This window comes from Pieris brassicae, chromosome 12, assembly GCF_905147105.1.
Source record: "Pieris brassicae chromosome 12, ilPieBrab1.1, whole genome shotgun sequence".
NCBI lineage: Eukaryota > Metazoa > Arthropoda > Insecta > Lepidoptera > Pieridae > Pieris > Pieris brassicae.
The window spans coordinates 4,948,958-4,970,365 of NC_059676.1; the positions used below are offsets into that span (position 1 = coordinate 4,948,958).

General features: G+C 32.2%; 2 protein-coding genes across 7 annotated transcripts in view; one reads left to right on the top strand and one right to left on the bottom strand.

The window, feature by feature from the left end:
• Nucleotides 1-247: 247 nt before the first annotated feature.
• LOC123717274 (sodium/hydrogen exchanger 9B2-like) lies at nt 248-20,453 on the bottom strand. Of its 6 annotated transcripts, none has more exons than XM_045673179.1 (13): nt 19,585-20,453; nt 9,321-9,373; nt 8,992-9,015; nt 8,146-8,173; nt 6,932-7,074; nt 6,199-6,430; nt 5,300-5,469; nt 4,471-4,685; nt 3,140-3,311; nt 2,140-2,294; nt 1,519-1,683; nt 750-933; nt 248-479 (listed from the first exon to the last, which is right to left on the bottom strand). In XM_045673179.1, the coding sequence occupies exons 2-13, from the start codon at nt 9,346-9,348 to the stop codon at nt 403-405; spliced, it is 1,593 nt and encodes a 530-aa protein (XP_045529135.1). In that variant the 5' UTR covers nt 9,349-9,373; nt 19,585-20,453; the 3' UTR covers nt 248-402. The 6 variants fall into 6 exon arrangements, with proteins under 6 accessions (XP_045529135.1, XP_045529134.1, XP_045529133.1 ...); XM_045673178.1 differs by lacking the exon at nt 19,585-20,453 and adding an exon at nt 16,612-16,886; XM_045673177.1 differs by lacking the exon at nt 19,585-20,453 and adding an exon at nt 12,039-12,228.
• Nucleotides 14,051-21,408, top strand: part of LOC123717278 (phospholipase A1) — a 32,299-nt gene continuing 24,941 nt past the window's right edge. Inside the window, exons 1-4 of the mRNA XM_045673190.1 lie at nt 14,051-14,227; nt 17,200-17,317; nt 18,295-18,440; nt 19,580-19,673. Coding sequence (XP_045529146.1) covers nt 14,179-14,227; nt 17,200-17,317; nt 18,295-18,440; nt 19,580-19,673 — 407 coding nt within the window. The 5' untranslated portion in view covers nt 14,051-14,178. The remainder of the gene's footprint in view (nt 14,228-17,199; nt 17,318-18,294; nt 18,441-19,579; nt 19,674-21,408) is intronic.

Sequence of the window (21,408 nt, forward strand, 5' to 3'; positions counted from 1 at the left end):
TTGTCGGCGTCGTTATGGATAGTCACATAAGAAGGAATTATTTTCAATTTTAAAAGAGACCAAATTGATATATTTTTTAAAGATAATTAAGAACTTAATAAATTTATTTAACATTTTAAATTTTTAGTTTAATGTGTTACGCCTTTTAATTAACACAGACTCAGCTTAATTTTTATCAACACATTAATTAAACAAAATAAATAATTTTACCATCGTTCTCTATGGCTTTTGTCATGGACTGAATTGGAACCTACGGTTTTCAGTATATGGGTGAAAGGATGAAGTGAATATAAAATTTCTCTGCATATGTATTTATTTATTCAGTATACAGAGTGCAACACACACAACGACACCTTACACTGGCTAATAACACGCATTCGATTTTTAAAACTTTCGCTTTCGTCATAAATCCGTTGACGTTCGATTTTCTTGTACAATTGTTTCAATACATTCGACGGTTTCTATTGTTTTACGTTGTGCTGAAAAAAAGACATTAAATAGACGCTAGCTTAATAAATATTGCACATGATTTTGTTTTATAAAAAATACTTCTGACTATGTAACTGTCAAGTTGGTCCTTTAATCTAATGTTAAGTGACCATGGATACTCTATGCTCTCTAGCAAGCCCTTGCCTTGCGTAGCCAGCCATTTAATAAATGATTCGGAAAAAAACATTACACCTCAAAATTGTCTCTAGGCGGTATGTAAAATTATACCTGTATAAAGTCTTCAAACTATAGGTACTTACATTCTTTACTAAGTAACCTTGGTCCAGTTAATGCTATGAATATTGCACCAGCCGGTGCGGATATGACCACACTAAGTACGCTCATAGCAAGTATAGTTTTCGCATATACTTCTTCATTAGCGAGTGTGTCGCCGGCCGATTTACCGCTCTTTACCAAGTCTAAAGCCGCTGGACCTAGCGCTGCCTGTATAAACAGAAAATATAAATATTCACAAGATTTTAAATTCACTTTAGTTATAATACAATACGTCTAATACAGTGGTGCTACACAAAAATATTTTGCGCTAGGCGTTGGTAAATTCAGGCTTGGCCACGTGAATGTTTCCATACAAATTTAAAGGTCAACAGCGGGTCACACCGGTAGCAGTGTTTTAGTCTAGGTTTTTTTTTTTAAATATTATGGCAATAGTTTTAACTTTATGCCCGTTTCAAGTAAAAACTATAGGTTTTTTCGACGGATAAAAACCACACAGATCACATCTTTTGTTTGGTTTTAATAGTAATTTCTTATGTCTGAGGTTTTTCCATTTAAATATGGGTGATTTCAAAAATGGAACACACCTAGTAGAAGCTCTGCCAGTAGTACCAGTTCTACACCTAGTAGAAGCATTTAAAATATATTTAAAATACTTTAAAGACATAACTGTTAGTTTCCGAATTTGTGTATACACGACGAAATTTAGAACGTGCTTATAAGTTGAAATACGTCAAGTATGGACATACATACAGGTCAAACTGATGAACCCATTTAAGACGGTTAAAAACGCACCTGAACAGTAGCTTTAGCCATCCATGTTAGTCCAATAAACAGTTTTTCCTTTGAATTAAGTCCACAGCCGAAACTGATGAAGAAAGTCGCAATTACACGTAACGCCAGACAGGACAAAAGGCAGATAGCGCCCATCGATATAACATCTGGGTCTAATGCACTGAGCTGAAAAAAAACTTGAATTAAAAAAAATGCAAAGACAAAAATTCGTTTAAATTGTTAATAATTATTTATTAAATAAAATTGAATCGCAAAATATGTTACTAATTTTAAAACGGCTGGACCAATTCGAGTAGTTTTATTTTAATCTAATCTTTGAACTCCGAGAAAGGTAATGGCTAAAGTCTATGGGGTAAAATCACTAAAAAAAATTACAGTACATAATGTAGTTCGCGGGGGCAGCTGCATATTTATTTCATCTCATAGATAAGAGATTATTATTATATGAAGTTTTTTTTATGTAATAAGAGGCATACGGGCAGGAGGCTCGACTAATGTTAAGTGATACTGCCGCCCATGGACACTATGAATTGCGCTTACGAATTGGTTTGGAAATACTTGCTAGCAATTTAGTTTAAAAATATAATATATTATTAATTTTTTTTTTCAAAAAACTATTACCGTTACTTGAGCTCCGGTAAACGCAAATAGTATTGGTTCGAAGAAAATCCACAGTATTCTAAACAAATCGCTAACTGGGTTATTATTCACTGGCCAGCCTTGTTTCTCCCAAAAGTATGCGGCCATGAAACCCGACGAAACGATTGCTAGAGGACCTAAAAATTATACCAGTTTGTGATTCTGTGTACCCATATTTTGTTCTTAATATTTCAATCAAGATACAAAATTCTTTAGTTAACAGGATTTTATTAAATGTATAAATTAGTCTTATATGAAAAAACATCTTCGATTTTGTAAATATTGACGTTCATAAATGTATATATAATTTCTAAAGTGAATAAACAAATAAATAACCCACTGAAATCAGAGTTTCTGATGACACCAGCTTCGCGGCCATATATGGTTAAAGTATTGTGTATTTTACTTTAATTAAATAAATATTTTTCAGTAAAGAACGCGCTAAGATCTTGTTATTTAAAGCGCCCCGATGATCCAGGAAGCGCACAGGTTTCTGTATATTTTGCAGATGCAGGTTCATGGGTATTTTTCTCTTATAGAGGTACGCAGCAATAACAAGTCACAGAAAGTACGACTGTAGTTAATATGTATTAGCAACTTTACTTAGTTCGAGGAAAGTTAAAAATGAGTCATAAAATAGCAGATGTTAAATTTGTAATTTGTTTTGACATTTGTTACTGTATGTATGTATTTTTATTGTAACTAAAGTTCCTCTTAAATAATATAAATAAATAATGCTCGACTGTCAATTATAGAGGTATAGATAAGTAGCAGTCTCACTTACGAAGGCCCATGAGGGAAAAACGACTCTCTCTTAGAGAGGTTTCTGTTTCTCGCTAATTGAGGTTTTGGGAGCTTAAAATGACGGGTCCCGGCTATAGAGTTACTCTTACTTATAGAGTTTTCTCACTTACCCAGGTTTGACTGTAAATACATCCAGGAGTGGAGGTAATAACAAAGCTCGAAGAATTTTTAAACTTACCAGCCCCACTCCATCCAATGAGACTCGATATGAATAACGCGAATAAACCTCCCAAAAATAAAGCCAAGAACCGTAAAACAACCACATATTTGTCTCCTTTTTCTGGGATCACGGAGGTCATATATCCCCACACCCCGCCTAGGAGTATACCAGCGACTATTGATAAAGGACCCTAAAATTAAAATAATTGTCCAACGCATATTCGATAATTAAATATAAACCTTATACATTAATAAATTAATAATTAACTAAAAAGTTTTAATAAATGTATATATTTTTTTGTATTGATTGGCCTTTTACTAAGATGGTGTTAATTATATTTTAATTAAGAAATATAAGAGGCTTGTCTCCAACTATGATTCTATTACCTGGTAGAAAGTACCTACTGGTGACACCAGAGCTGGTGTTTTCTTCGCTCAACGAATATGTATCGCAATACAGCGAGGAAATGCTCTCAATATTGGACAATACCGACCGGGCCAAACTTTTAAAATTTGTTTAAGTTTTCTATTTATATTTTTTTAAATTATTATTATAACTATGTAATATACATTTTTATTTACATACAGTATTTACAATATTATTAAACTACATTGTAATAGTAATAAAAAAAATTAAAAATATATACAACAGAGTTAATTACTTTATTTATATAAGGGTATTTATTTGGAAGTGTATGCCAAGTCATAATTGAGTATTGTCTTTGCTTAACATAGCTTTTACACATTGAAAGAAAACATTTTTTTAACCGGGTTAAAGCTATTTGTATTATTATAAACTTATAATTATTTACACCGTGACCACGCACGCTGTAAAGCACTCGAAACGTCGGAAAAGTTTAAATTTAAAATTATGTAAATAAGTTTATAATAATAAAAATAGCTTTAATCCGGTTAAAAAATTGTTTTCTTTCAAGTCATAATTTGTTATAAAATCCTTACGAGAAGTCATCAATGAAAGTTTCATTATGAAGGAGGTCGATAAAGTAATAATTTCCACATTGTTTTGCGAGCTTGTGTTTTTAGGAATCCTTTTAAACATAACAAACAGCTACAGATAACATACATAACACTAGTATATGCAAATAGGCCAGTCTAGGATGCAAAAGAAACTTTTTTTTCGTAAATTTATTTGCTATAGGAAGAGCGTATTATTGGGGGGCGGTGGTTTGCACTTTATCAGGTGGTTACAGCTGTTTTAAGTAAACTTTTTTACTAGAACTCCTTAACAAACATAAAGTATATGTTAACTGTCAGCTGTCAAAACTGCGAAAAGCGAAATTCAATCTAGCGTACATATGTACGTACGAGCAGGTTTAAATGACATCTTACCTTAATAATATTGAATGTCGTCGATCCAGAAGAGAACATAGCATTTAGTATGATAGCAAAAACAGCTACGCTGACTGAATCATCAATGGAGGCAGCAGCTAATAGTAAAGTGGGTATCCCTTTCGCCACTCCGTAACCAACTTCACGTAAACGGAATAGACATGGCACAACCACCGCTGGTGACACGGACGCTATCATTGAACCTAGAAGGAATCCTGGAAAGATAATAACAATATTAAAAATACGCTTGGACCCCTTGGTCTTTAAGGTTTTATTAAACCTTATAATAAAAAAATTGAATGCACTAATGTTGACTCTTTTTATCATTGCATAAATACGATTTGATAGAAAGAGACGAAAGTGTACATTAGTCATAAGTGAAATTAGAGTAATTCAGTTTTCATGAATGTGGGACAATAGGCCTCGGTCACGGCGACTTGTGATTACGTAGGTGTTTTTAAAAGAAAAAAATAATAAATTAGAGCCGCCTGGCTGCCAGACTTTACACACTTTCGACAATTTTAGGTATCAGATTTCTGTATCTGTTTGATGATAATTTCTCAATGAAATGGGCAAATAGATGATCAGCTTCCTATGCCTGACACAGGTCGTAAATTTTATTGCTTGGCGCTATGAATCCGGTTTTCTCGTGATATTTTCCTTTACCGTTCGATTTAACATTTTTAAATGCGCAAACAGAAAGAGAGTCCATTGGTGCACAGCCGGGGATCGAACCTACGACCTCAGGGATGAGAATCGTAGGCTGAGGGCTCTAGGCCAACACTGATTGAAAGAGGTTCTATTTAAAATTCACTTGAAAAATGCTTACCCCATATCCAAGGTAAACTTAGTAGATAATGCGACATGACAGCTATCGCAACACATTCGACGAGCCACGGCAGAAGGCCTAATTGGAGCACTGCTATATAATGTTTTTTTAAAACATCCGCATTGAGACCTAACCCAGCTCGCATTAAAATGATCACTAGGGCTATTTTCCTGAAACGAATAACACAAATGATTAAAATCACTTTGGGCCGCTGCGCCAGCAGAGTGATATTTGTATGTATGTATTATTAAGGGTCGTCACAACGAGCACTGTCGAATATGACAAAGTTCTACAGCTCTTGAAAGTAGATGTAGTAGTTTGAGTGAAGTTGTAGAATACGGGCGTTGTGATCACAATAAACACTACAAATTGTGCATTTTAATACATACGTTTGACCCGATTTTATTAAGGACGCTTTTTATATAAGGTGTATTAGATCCAGTGTACACAACCTGAAGCTTGGCCTATGCCTAGCTACTGGTACTGTTGATACCTGGTACTATTACCAGGGCCGTAAAGTTATCGTGTTACCAAAACTGTTCCTAATCGCCCTTAGGTGTATTCATTTGTTACATAGCAATTAAATAAATTATGGGAGTTATGCCCCGAGAGTATAGCCAGACGCAAGCACTCTCTTCAACTGTTACATTGCATTCACTCATTACTTAACAATTAACATTTTATTATTTTGCTTACATTCTATTGTTGTACGCGAGTGGTTTATATAGAGTAAAACTAAAATTTATTATTTAAACTCGATGAACCTTACAATTATTGTCAGTATTAGTATATCAGTTTGGCCATCGTTATGAAATTATGTACGATAATAATCGTACAATTGGAAACCCTAATTGAATCTTTAAGTGGACGTAATATTAATTTTAATTTATAATACAAACCTAAGATCCTGATTAAGTTGCCGATAAGTATCCGTCATGTGAACCAAATGTAAATTTTGGAATAATATTCCGGTAAGTAGCATGCCTATAAGTGCTGGTAACGTTGTTATTTTCAACCAGATCCATCCAACTAAGTACGATGCAATGACCAGTAATGTCATACTAAGTAATTCACCGTTAAGGCTTAGGGGCTCTCCTATTTCCGCAAACAGAATTCCCCATATGAGCAAGACTGAAATCAGAACTAAGTTTTATCCATTTTTATTAATTAATTGATAATAATAAACTAGATCGTTTGTCGTAAAAAGAAAGTTTAAAAGTCAACAAACGACAAACAACAATTTAGAAGTGTAAATCAAAAGACGAAACAATTTTGCATTTTGCTTGTATGTTGTTGGTCAAACGGAACGTTAAGCATGTTATGGATTAGAGACGCAATTATTATCAATCGCGCCTCTTTTGTTTTTCGTTTTAAATGCTAACACTCCGGATTCTGTTTTGATGTTTAAAATAATGTAAGTCCGAAATAACAAGTTAACAGTATAGGTCATTTGTGGTTAGCAACGATTTTTTTCCACGGTGATTTGAATATTTAAAAAAATATATAATTCCTTTCCTGTGGAAATAAACAACAGTTTGTCACTCTTGTCTAATGTTTCCTAAAAACTGAATGGCTGTGTTTATTTAACTCGTAGATTTCGAGTAATTTTAATCTCAATATAATAATACTTACAGAAAACTATAATACATATCTGCTGTGCTGTTTGCCGAAATGTTGGAAATATGGGAAACGGAAACACCTTTCCCCACCACAAGGGCTCCGAAGATGGCGTTGTTTCCGGTTGGTGACATCGCAAACAGAACTTTCGCCACCATCTGAAAAAGATATAAGTTAGTTAATTTTAATTGAAGTGAAACTCCTTTATCGGCGTTGAAAAAAAATTTACCGTCCCATTTTTCGGTGTTGTCCCACTTGTCCCTACCACGGTTGATTCGAAGCCATTAATAACAAAAATATCTAATAATGATAACAATGATAGTAATAATAATATTATAATTAATGAAATTCTGTAATAATCTTAGTGGTAATAAGGTAAAATGAAATAATTGTATTCATGTCTATGATAATAAAAAGCCTTTTGTTAAACTTAATCTAATTCAACTTTATTTAACCAATTTCTGTGAAGTTGCATATAGTAGATAATTTAAAAAAAAATGTGTGTGTGTGTCAGCTACGACGCACGATTGGAGTTTACTCCTTACGAACGATAATTATGATATATATCGAATAGAAAAAAAGGGTAAATGAACGCATCTGCTAAAATGATAAGAGAAACAAACATATATCTGTAATTATTCCGATTATTTATATTACTTCAATAAAGCGTATTACATAAAGTATGTTACAAAACAATATAAATAATAATAATAACAATAATAATTGTGTTCAATTTATACAAATCCAATTTTAGAGAGAGAATGAGATGGAATCATTCTTTTCCACGTTCAATCCTACAGATATATATGTTTGTCTCTTTCTACGTAACGCCTCAACTTTTCGTGTTACACTTGATTTTACTCCTCATAAAATTTCCGTACCGGGCCTTATAACTCAAATCGTTTCTTAAGGAGTAAACTCCAAAAATAAGGTCATAAAGAAGTTTCACTTCTTACATGTGTACACTAGTACATGCACAAATTTTTAATTATTTCTTAAAGAATTAACTAAAGCTAAGGTGCGTAACTCTTCGAGGTCACCCGCGCATTAGTGGTTAAAGCACATGACATGGCCCTGTCGGTTTCTATATCCGGTCATTTGGTATTGTTACGAATGGGTATGGGGAAACAGCCAAAAGTACTACAAATAAAGGCAACTTCAAAAAAATCTTATTTTTATCGTAACTACTATTTATCTTAAATATTATTTATATTCAAATTATGACTTACGTTATATGTGGCGTTTTATCTTTGTCATCTGTAAACATTTAAGAAGTGATTAAAACAAGAAATAATGTATATATACTATAAAACCCATGCACACGGAACTCTTAGCTATTAACGTGCATCCGTAGATCATCCAAACCGTGTTATTACAAATAATAATACGCTTAAAAGTCTTACTATGGTAAATACCTTTAACACTAAGCGTACCCTACTACTCCAAAGTCCCCCAAAAATAAAAGGCGGAAAAGGCAGAAAAAATATTGGCTAAGGGTGTAAACAAATAGAATAGTGTAAACAATAAATTCGAAAAAATAATCATGCAACCATAGATAAATAATTTGTTAAAAAAAAACAACGAAATCTTATTGTCATCGTCGAATTATGAACTGAGACTTCGGTAATCGGGTCATAGAGCATATTTATCTCTCTATCTCGCTCACACTTACAGGTTTTATGGAGAGGTATAGACCACGTTAGAAAATAAATTCTCCATTGTGCGTAATGCGTAACAAAGGATAAGTAATGTAATGAGTGTCATAATAAGAAATCTTATATTTATAGAAAAGCAATAACCCTTAGTTGTAACGACCAATCAGGAGTCAGTGCTTGCGCAGGTAGGGTTGCATTGCGTGCACATTCCTAGTGACAGTGACATTTATTGCCCGACGACTAAGTTCAAAATGCGTCGACTTTAGTATTGAACGTTTCATGCATGTTAAAAAAAACAAACGTCCGCGCATTAAGTGACAATCTGTCATTAAAAAGAGAAATTATAATTGCTAAAGGCTTAAAGTGCAAAGAAACCATGCATGCGCAATCTAGCGTAGAAAAATACCATTTTTAACCTACCAATAAACGTATAGACTCGAACACCTAAAGGCAAAATCAAAATATCAAAAACCTGCCAAGTTGTATACAGTTGTAATAAAAATAAGTATAAAATTCAAAAGGCATATGCTACACAATATTTGTCAGGGGCTTTGTTTGTATACATAATTGGTTTATATGAGACTTACCGAAAAAAATTATTTTTGAGATACTACTAATAGTTAACCATAATTTCTGTACAGTTTAATAATAACCCAACGCTCTACTTAAATTTCTTATACTATATTATAAATATTTATATTTTAGATTAGAAAACGTTTAAGGTCTATAACTAAATAAAAAATACATACTCATTCCTTCCTCAGTCTTTTGTGCCATAATATGTCTTCATAATTTTCTCAGTCTGTAAAGATAAGAAAGTTTATATAGGTATATAAAAAAATTTTACACTTGTGTATTTCAAATATGACCCATAGTGTAATGATTGTTTTCTGTTTACATTAAAACGATATTTTATAGATATTTACCAATCAAAGGAAATGTATTAAAAAAATACTAGCCATTAATAGTGTAGTGTTTATTGGCATTTTTACATAGGTTTTTTGTTTCTAAACGATCATTAATTATATTAAAGAAAATAAAATCTGGTCACAAAATTACTCTTATGTGGCAATACCACAGATTGCATTAGTTATATTGATAATTTGGGCTTAGGACACAATCACTTTGGACAGGTGTGACCCACTAACGCAAAACGAATTGGTATGAAGTAGTCACGAAGTAGTCAACGTACGGGGTGTACGATAAAAAACGTATAGAACATTGAGTCTTAATGAGATATCTTAACTAAGATTTGCCGGTTTGATGGCGATGTTTTCCTTCACCATGCAAGCATGTGTTATTTCTGAACATAACAAGAACCCATTGGAGCATATAATCAACTCTTGCCTTTTAAAATTTGGCGACAAACTGTCTGCTTTGTACGTGAGATAAATGCTGTCGATGTATGTTTATGAAGATATTGTATTTGAATCACTTATGTACATTCATTTAATAATGTTTACGTTTCATCGTCGACCTACGCCATTTAGGTCGCTATGGCAACCTGTTTTACTTTTGTAGACTTCTCTTATCAAGCGGATTTACAAAGACTTAGATTACTAATAATAACAGACTATGTTTTTACGGACCCTTATTTAGTTTGGTAATAGCCTTATATTTTCTTTTGTTCAAATCACTGGGTTAATAGACAAGGAATGATTTTTATTGCTGACGCCAATAATTATTGTAATTGTAGTATTTCAAATTAAATACTTGTTAAATGTAAACCATACTGGTTGACAGAGCCCGGAACAGAGCACTTTTCAATGATAAGGCCGTTAAGTTTAAGAGCACTTTTCAATGATAAGGCCGTTAGTTTAACTTCTAATTGTGGTCTGATCTATTCAAACCATAAAGCGTTTAATATTTTTAACCTATCATAAATTGTGGTAGTCCTAGATAGTTACCTTCATTCTCGACTTGTTAACTAAAAAAACTACATGTTTCAAGCAAAGAGGATCTACGTTCCTAAGCCAGTAAAAATCATACAGATTTTAAGTATACGGTATAACTACAGTAATTTATTAATGTATGCTAGCTTGAACTATGCAAAGCTGCATCATTGTGCAGAACTTTCTCTTAATTAATAATGAATTAACTAAATTTAACTTTAAAAAAAAAGAAGTTTTATTATAAATTAGAAAATTATGCGCGTATTTTATTGTTCCCGCGTTATAGTAATCGTTAGTTATATATTAAAACAAAAACAAGGTCTTAAATTAATTGTGCACTAATTTAATTATGCTCAAACGAAAGAAAAATATGAATATATTTTTGAATAAATAATATAAGAATTGCACGTCGCCATCGGACCGTTTTATTATTTTGTATCATCAGTCCTCTAGGCTCAGAATGTGTATTTTTTACAGGAGTCAAACGGGCAGGAGGCTCATATGTTAAGTGATACCGCCGCCAATGGAAACTCGCACTGCCAGAAGCCGGCCTTTGAAGAACCGGTACGGAATTTTCTTAAAAAGACCATAAGTCGTATCTTTAATCTCTCTTTAAATTTAACAAATACGGTAATATTTTTGGCGGTAATCTATCAACGCATAAAAAGAGATACTGTTAGGGTTTCTCAAATTGTATTAGGTTGGGGAAGGTCTTTTCGCAGTATAGTATGTTTGAACTTGTAATAAAATCTCTTTGGCTATACTATTTATATCTGGCTGGTTTTGTTACCATTAAAAGTTTAAATTTTAAAGAAGGTAATTCCAAAATTCAAATTAGGAAAATGTGTGATATTTATTAATTACGTACGACAAAAACGTGCGAAAAAGGCCCTGAACTGAAAATGGTACCTACATACTTTAGTTAAATGTAAGTAAACTATATTTAAAAAATGTTGTGAATTTTCTTAAAAAATACGAAGAAACTTTTTCCCCAACCTATTAATTAGAATAAAAATAACGGTTCTATTGTAAGCCTGATGATGGTCCTCAATATTTACGCGAAACCACTAGCCAATGCAGCGCTGTGGAACAGTCTGCTGCTCATAATGCTGAGCCAGGGCCAATTTCATCCACAGCACACATGCATTACACACCTTAAACGTACCTTTTTCTTTAAAAGAAAAAAAAAGGTAAATTATATTATTGTTATTTTGTGTGTTTTGTTAGTAATATGTCATTCACAGAAACCGATTGATAATTTACACTTTATACAACAATATCCGGTGCTTTACACAATAAACAAGAGTTTGTTATAATTGAGGTAAAATAATTAAAAAGATGATTTGTATTAACATCTTAAATTATAAGTACTTTAAATAATACATGTATGTTTCATGTAGTTTTGTAAAATAACAGTTTTATTGACGAGCCCCACAATTGGTTGATTTTCCTCGGAGTCGTGATGCGGGAAAATGTCAGCGTCCTCTAGGGCGTAAGGTTGCGTCGGTAGGCCCGAGGTCCGGGTGAGCATTCTATTTTTAAGTCTAAATTAGTGTGTAAATATGGAATATTTACCAAATATATTGTTCTCTTCTTTATAACGACATCCTGCATTACTGGCTGAAAGCTAATAACACCGATGGTACTTTAATAATGATAATTAAGCACGGAGTTAATGCGCCAAAACACAAGCGTTCCCAACGAGATCGCGTTGATACTATTTTGCTTTTATTATCAAAGTGAGCTATATTATTTACAAATCACAAGGCCATTGGCAATACGTAAGTCAAAAGTCAACAAGATCGGAAGTAACATGTACTCGCTAATCTAATTGCCTAGTTCTAACTTCGATATGAAGGATACAAATTAAATTGTAATCACGTGGGTCGCATCTTATGTCATACGCGTTTGTGTGACATTAATGAAACCACAGATAAATAAACAATCACGAAAGATGTTCATGATCTAATGTGAAAACGTTATCGACCTCCCACTAGTAGATATATCTACGTTACCTCCTAGTGTACCATTATCAAGGTCTAGTCTTTATAATTTGATTTTAAATTTGTATACAAGAATTCATAGCCAGACTGAATAAAGCTGGCCCAAGAGTTTCACCTTGTTGACAACCAACTTCTGAGGCGAGTTCGTAAATTTTGTATGTTACTTTTGGTGGCACTTAGTAACACAGTAGAAGGTATTTATAATTCCAAAAGTGAGTTTACTCCACTTATAAACAGCTGTATCGATTATGATTACTTCTGGCATTTGTCTGGCAGAAACATCTTCTAGCCGAAGCGAAAGTGGCGTTGAGTGTTACATTGACCCGGGTTAAAGCTAGTTGAAAGTAAATGCAAGGAACTCAGTAAATAATGAGTTATTTTAATTCTGTTTCAGTGCATTAACAACAATAAGCATGCTTACTAAAAAATTCTAAAGTTATTTCATCACAAATTTAAGACACATACATAATTACATTAGAAAATAGAACAAGCAAGCAAAAAATAAGCATATAGCATAAAAACAAGAAACAAATAGTATAGGCACAACAGCAATATTAAAACGCAACCTAAACAAAAACTAATGAGCTCATTATATAATATGTAGTGTCTAGACAAAAAGTCATTAAAATAAAAGTAATTAACTAGAAAAATCGTCAAAAATTTAATTACCACGAAATAGAGGTTATCTTTAAAAAAATGTCCTGATATCAAAAAACAGTACGATCTAGCCTCACTTAAGACTATTTTTTCATTTAAAGCCAGATTAAATAAAATTTAGCTTCTTATGAACCAAAGTTTATTGTTAATGTGAATAATTATGCAACATGCCGCAATATATTTACATAATAACTATTTCACGCTCTTCCCATATATTGGGATGCCTAATCATAAACAAGGGCAATTTTTATTTTCTTGATATTAAGGTATGGCCAAAACAAATAAGTACAATTTTAAACGTAGATAAATAATTGTAATTAATTTATTAACTTAGTAAGATAGTGTTTCATAAATAGCGATAATGTGATACATTCTTGTTGGGATGTAAAAAATACTTTTAAAAAAAAAGGCAGTATATGTCTAGAATAACAATTAGTTTTTTTTTATTTGTGTGTGGAGGAGGTTTGCCGCTAGTAACATTTTATAATAATCACAAAGCAATTAATTATTTTTTGTTTTTAAAAATGGTGAAAACTGAACTTCGTCCAGTAATAAAATGTCTGTTTCAAAACTTTCAACAACTTTCAAAACAACATCCATACAAATTCTTCTCTAAATGATTTTGAGCAATAAAATCGCTATATATATCGCTATACTTACAGTAACATTAAACAGTATTAACAATAAAGATAATTGACATAAGAACCGGAACCGCTCAATTGTGCAGACGTGTTAAGCTGTCTGTTTCACTAATATTTTACATGCCTTTCGTCGCCTCGAACCCAAGACACCAGGAAATCCGCTGTCTCACACGACCACTCACGAGCCAGAGACAGTAATTTCAATGTTCAACGTTATCTCAGTAAAAAAGACCAAAAGCTTGGCTGTTATAAGAAAAAAAACCTCTTTTCGGTCTAGTTAGTGGGATAAGTGCACCTTTCTCGATGCAAGCAAAACTTTTAGTCGGTTAGAAACCTGCGACAGGTATCATGTCGCTTAGTTGATAGTGAAAAGAAAAGTGAATAGTTACCGGTGTAGTGCAATACTTAGGAATTATGTTAGTGAAATGTGGTTTTGTAATTATCATAGTTTTGATAACAATAGGTAAGGTTTTTAATTGAATTTGTGTTTAAAAAAATTGTTAACATCTGCCAACTAGGGATAGACTGACTAGATAAATTAAATGATGTAGTATTCTTGAACATTTAATGAAAGATCGATTTTTCGTTTTTTATACAATCTAAATCATGAGAGGTGCATTAGCTATAATGCGTATAATGTTGTAAACATTCATCAAAACTATACAAAAAATAAGATTATAAAGTTTTTTTTATATAATATAACTGTGATTAATTGTAAAAAAGTTAGGTATTAAGATGCATTAAATATCAAATGAAAACAATAATTTCTACGTAAGATATGGGGTTAAGGATTTTTTTTTTATAATTACAACTGTTCTATAAATATTTATATGGATACCTATATGTGATTGTCTTAAATGAAATAATAAATTAACTAATACTCCCTTCCATAGATAAGATAAAAGGTACGATTTATGTGTGAAAGCCTGTGAAAGTGGTTTTGTGACTATCCGATTCTCCCGGCATATAATACTATGCTTTTCAGACTTTTTATACGAGGACTAATGTTTACATAGATTTAAATACATAACTTTCCATAGACGTTCTAAATAGTTTTTACTTTTTAAGTATTCAAAGTCTATCGCAACGGTCAAATTCTATGCGTCCTTGTACATAATATTACCATTACTTTCTTAACATCACAATTTATTTATTCTACCTTTATAGAATTTAAATTTGGGTATCTCAACGATTTGTTGCCTATTGTATGTATACAACCTTAGAATGTAATTGTTTTTGTGTCAAATAAAGTATTTTTATTTATTTTTTATTAAATGCAGTTTTATAAGATTGAAACGCGTTCACTTTTACGAATTTTACTATAATTGAAGTTATATTTGGTCACATAAAACTGTTTTGCGTATTGGAGTCGATGGCTTAAGTTGGTTTTTAGTATTGAAATTCAATTTACAAACTTCAAGAGTTAGAGTTCAAGAAATTTATGAGCCGAATACCGAGAGACGCTAAACCCAAATTTGACAAAACTAAAACAGAACAACCTGCTAGAAAAAAATAATATATATATATAGATTATAAAGCAACATTTAATTTTAAACAATAGGGAAATACTAAGGTATTCCGATTTCATATGTATGGACTGTAAATGTCAATAATAAGGCGTAACATACCTAAACATATATTACAGACAGTATCTATGGTATAATTGTATGTTGTTCTAAATATATATAAGTTTTTAAATATTAAATTAATGCGATGGTCATACAGGCAGATATATTTTTTAATTCAAATTAAAATAGCAAAACATGCGACCGTTGATACGGAAAATTGTCGGAAGTCCCAACAAAGATTATCTATGTTAGCTTAAGTTTTTATTATAAATGAAAGTGTTTTATCTCTTTGTTTTGTCATCATACCTATTGTGCCATGATACCATTGTTACAGTAGTCACATTATAACAGATATGTAGTATAAAGTAGTTAATTACAAATATAATTGAGAAAATATGTTCCATTATTGTGGATATAATAAATTGCACCAAATGCATAGTGAAGCAACATAGTTGTATATATACACAGCATGAAGAAAAATAGAATCTTAAATAATATGGCCCTTTAAAGTGATTCTGATATGATTACATATGAGAGGTTTAAATTGGAAAGTAGTATTTATGTTGAAACTGAAATCATCCAATCACACATTTAAAAAACAATTTAATTTGTTAAAAAATTATATATATATGTATATAATTTTAAATACATTACTCATATGAGAGTAGGCACATAAGGCATTCCTTTGTTTTTTCACATTGAAATGTATGTTCTTTTCCATATTATAATTTTATATGAGTTTTTAAATGTATCACAAAAAAGTGCCCATAAATAATACTATCATTATTACAAAATGTAACATCAGTATGAAGCTTATATTGTTGCATCATATAAGCATAGTAAAAACAAAAATAACAAAACCTATCCTTATACATCCTACCAAAAAGCCTATACTATACTGAAAAAAAATCCTCGGCTTGGTCATCTTAAAGTGCGAAGAGTACAGTAATTCTATACATGATGATGCTTTTGGTTACTTCAACCAAATTGTGCATTTTACAATTATTTATATTAAATAAGTATCCTAGATTTTAACTTGCACCAGGAATATTTTTTTTTGATTTCAACATTTTGATGATTAATGATAAAGAAATATGATTCAAGAGGCCAATATTTTAATGTTATATTTAAGTTAATTGGTTAATATAAAGCGCATGCACACATAAATAGTTTTATATAATGAATACGTAATAACGTATACAAACAGCTAGATTAAAAACATCTTAATATTTTATTTAATGACAATTAAAAAACAAAATATACATCACTTTAGACTTACAATTGTAATTCTAAAAATCAAGCCACTCAAATTTAACTTTCTAGAAATAATCTTTACATAAATTTTAAATCATACATTTTACTTTCACTCTATATATTTGCAAGGAAGGAACTTTATTTTTGTTTACTTTTCAAACTTTGAATTTGGAACTCAAACTAAACAAAAGCCACTTCGACCTACGGTTTACCAACTACAGATAAAACAATTATATAAATTAATAAACTATAAAAATATTTTTATGACCTGTGGAGCTCAGCTTTTACACTGTCTGTGATGATCTGCTAATAAGTTGATAAGTGATTTTTGATTTTTGGCGCCACCGACTACCGAGCATTGTGAACTCTCAATCATGTTTTCGTCACAACAATTTTGTTCGGTTTATTAATACTAAAGTACAATACCTATCATATATAAATTATAAGATTTCGTTTAGACAAAGAGTAAAAACACAAATTATTCGTCTATTATTAGAATTCGAAAAGGTTGATGTAAAACTGTTTGGTAATTGTACAAATATCATTTTTCTTTGCATAATGTGCATTACTTTTATTACATAAAACTTAATAAATTTTTACTAATTATTTACAGGGCCAGTTAATGTGAATGGAACCATGATGTCAATGCTAGACTTTCGGTATTTAAGATGTGTTATGAAACGGGAGTGGAAATGCCCTGATAGTGAGATCAACTTCTTTTTATACACTCCGTAAGTAAAACTTTAAGCTTTTCCTGAACATCAGGAATAATTGTCTTAAACAGATAACTTAATTGTGACAGGCTTCCTTTATACAAATCTGAGTAATGATATATTTTCGGAATCAGCTTCATAAGCGAAATGTGTGTCTCTCTGACTTTAACACACTGAATTAATCACAAACACAGTCTTTGGATTGCTTATCTTTAACTTCTCGGCCTACATAAAATACCTGAGTATTGCGTCTGTTGCCGTAAAGTTTTTTTTATTATTAATTTTATGGTCTGGTAACGAGACCTTTAAGCCAATGTTGCTGTAAAATAATAATATGATAAACAATATAATTCAGTCTATGATAGACTTAAAAAGTTAAACTGTTTTTTTATAATTAGTTTTTTCTTAATTGTCACCATAAAGAGGAACAAAAATGGCGAAATGAGTCGCTTATACATTGAGTTAGCTTTTTGGTAAATTTAGACAATGATATAATTTTTAAATCACATGATATATAAAAGTTATTAGAGAAAAAATAGAACAGTGTCAGTTCATCTATGACTCATTGTATCAGGTATACATAATGAAGATGATTTACATTTACGATCGCGGCCCTTATAGAACCGAAAATGTGTATAATCCTTTATTTGTCCCCATTTGCCACTTCCACGCATGTCTTAAGTAGATAAATGTAATTCCAAATACAAGCTGTGCAATTCGATTATATTTTCCGAATTAATTGGCGTGATAAATAATTTCCAGACTAGATTTAATTAAAAATCCCCATGCTAGGTTTAATAAAAAACTCTTAATTAAGTAAAATTGTTCCATATTGTTATTATGCCTAAGAGCTCTTAAGTGTAAAGCGGCTAGCTTGTTGTCAAACATGCTTAACACAATGCCAATAAGCAGCTGTTCTTATAATATTGCCAGCTTATATTTATACTTTCTTTGCCAAAGAGTAAATAATCTATGGTCAAACATTCTTTACACAGGGAACGGCCATACCAGCAGAGGGTTGATGTAAGAAGGATACAATTGCTACCTAAGATTGGCTGGAAGTTAACGAGGAAGAATGTATTTATTATTCATGGCTTCAATGGTACACACTCGAAGACTCCTATGTCTTTTATACGGAATGGTAAGTTTTTCACCTCTGTCAAGATGTGACGTAATCGCGCACTATAAAATAGACACTCCGTAAGGAATGTAATCTCTAGTCGAGATCGCGAGATCTCAGCGTTTTCGAGGTTTCGGAATACTAGATACTTAAAAGCTATTGTGTAATAACTTTTTAAGCTAAGAGTATCGAGAGTGCTAGCTGTTAAGCGGCATCTTATGTCAGTCGCTATGTACCCAACAACTGAAAATGCCCTCGTAGATTCAACACTGTTTGGCACCAGCGTGAGCGAATTGTAAAAAGATACCCCTTGCTCCCCTATATAGATTCATCTCTGTTTTACCTAATCTATCTTAGATTAGAGTCAGTCATAAATCTAACAGAAACACGTGAAGGACTGGGACGGGACGGGATCTGGATCTCAGGAGATTTTTTTATAGTGTTTCCATTCCCTGACACTGAATACGCGATAACTTTTTAAACTTTTTTCATCAACGGAAGTCATGCTCAATGCTAAGTACATACTCTGGATCTTACCTTGCCTCTATCTCAGAAACTTATAAATCCGTAAATATAGCGTAGTAGCAGTCACTATGTAAACTAATGAGAAACAAACAAAGAGCATATAACTAGGGTTTATTTCTGGTTTATAATTAAAAATTTCAAATTTTAATACATAAAAAGATTAGTTTCGTAATAATTACGTACGTACGTATTTTAAAGAAATAATAAATCGAATATAATTAATAAATTAAAGAGTCGATAATTGTGTTTACTTTTTAATTAGGTACTTATCCTAATCAATAGTGTAAATGAAATAATATATAACATTTATTAAACCTAGTTATTACGTACCTCATACGAGTATCAATTTGAGTATTTTTAAATAACTGTAACGATTAGATTTGCTGGAAACTGGTTGGAAGATTCAGAGGTCTGTTGTGCCTACTTCAATAAATATTTATTCAAATATATCTCTGGTTGCCTGGAAGTATTCGCTCGAAAGCGATAAGGCTTAATAATTATTCTAATATTACTGATTTTTTGCAATAAATAGACCGTAAATAAATAAACCTTTATGTTTCAAAAATATGTTACAAGTAATCTTAAAATAAAATCTTTAATCTTTGAGGTCTGAAGTATATTAATAATAATTTCAGCTTACCTGTGGCGTAATGATTACAATGTCTTCATGGTAGACTGGTCGGAACTGTCAAGATTTCCCTGTTACTTATCTGCTCTGGCAAACATGAGGTGAGATAAGATTGTTGAACAAAATAATATAAATTTCCCTATTATCATAATAGTATAGATAAGATTCGAAAAATTTAGTTTTAGATTCAGTATCGCCATATATAAGTACATTTAATTTCACATAATTATTAAGTATTGATGTGGTGGATCCAGTGATGCCAACTCTTACAGAATCTTCCCCCTAGGACCAACTTTAAAGACCCAAAATATCAAATATAAAAATATATAATAAAAAGTTTTAGTGGTACACTCGGTTTGAGAGATTATCTTAAATATGTATGAAAAATACATTCAAGTAGTATAAAATTTAGATCTCGAAGTTGAAGCTTTTTTTAATATTTAAGTTATAGCCACACTTGCAGTTAATATTTGGATTAGTTTGTTGGTTGGGTTTCAGGCTAAATATAAATTGTATAGTCGTGTATTTTTTAGATAAAAATACTCTTGTATTTGTACCCCCTAAAAAAAATTTCCCAGGGCATCTTGATCCTCCCTTAATTTGGGGGATAACCCCCAAGTTGGCATCACTAGGCGGAGCGACCAAATCCCTACGTTGGTATGGTTATAGTTACTAATGGGGACAAACCCACCATCTAAATCAGTGTTTACGTGAGATCCACGCTCCACAGGGGGCTATTCGAAAAAAAAATGAATGAAAATTATTTGAAATTAGAATTTAAGTATTTCAATATATGTTTTACTTAGATACTCAATTACTTAACAATATGATAATATTAGGTCCTTACATATGAAATTGGCGTATTTCGTACTGGCCACTTTAATCACGATGTTCTCCTATTTGGTAAGGAATTCCAAATTCAAATTTGTACAGTTATTTACTCATGTATTTGTGCTTCGATGACCGTCATTCATTTGTTTTTTTCTTCTGTCTTTTTCTGTTTGCGTCACTCATTTTACAAAATGGAAAACTTAAAGTATCGCATTATTTACGAGTACGAGTTCCGCCGTGGCACTAGTGCTGCGGAAACGACTCGAAGGGTGAATGATGTGTATGGCGGTCATGTTGCAAAAGAAAACACAGTTCGTTTTTGGTTCCAACGTTTTCGTTCTGGAAATTTCGACCTGCAGAACCCGTGGACGGCTTGAGACGGCAAGTTGATAATGAAGTATTGAAGGCTAGCAAGTGCTAGTGCAAGCGGATCCATCGCAAACCACGTCCGAGTTAGCTGCAGGCTGCGGTGTTAGTGATAAAACTGTTTTAATTAACTTGAAGCAAATTGGGAAGATTAAAAAGCTTGAAAGGGGGTACCTCACGAATTGACTGAAGCAAACCGGCAAACGCGCGTTGACTGCTGCTTTACATTACTGAACCGGCTCAATAATGAAGGTATTTTAAACCGAATCATTACCTGTGATGAAAAATGGATTCTTTACGATAATCGGAAGCGCACAGCGCAATGGTTGGATCCTGGCCAGCCAGTCAAATCCTGCACCAAGCGAAAATTAACCCCAAAAAAGTTACTTGTAAGCGTTTGGTGGACTAGTGCCGGTATTGTTCATTGCAGTTTTCTCAAATCTGGCCAGACAATTACGGCTGATGTCTATTGTCAGCAATTGCAAACCATGATGGAAAAGCTAGCGGCTAAACAACCTAGGCTGGTCAATCGCTCCACGCCACTGCTACTTCACGACAACGCTAGACCACACACTGCACAACAGACGGCTACCACATTAGAAGAGCTTCAATTGGAATGTCTAAGACATCCTTCGTACT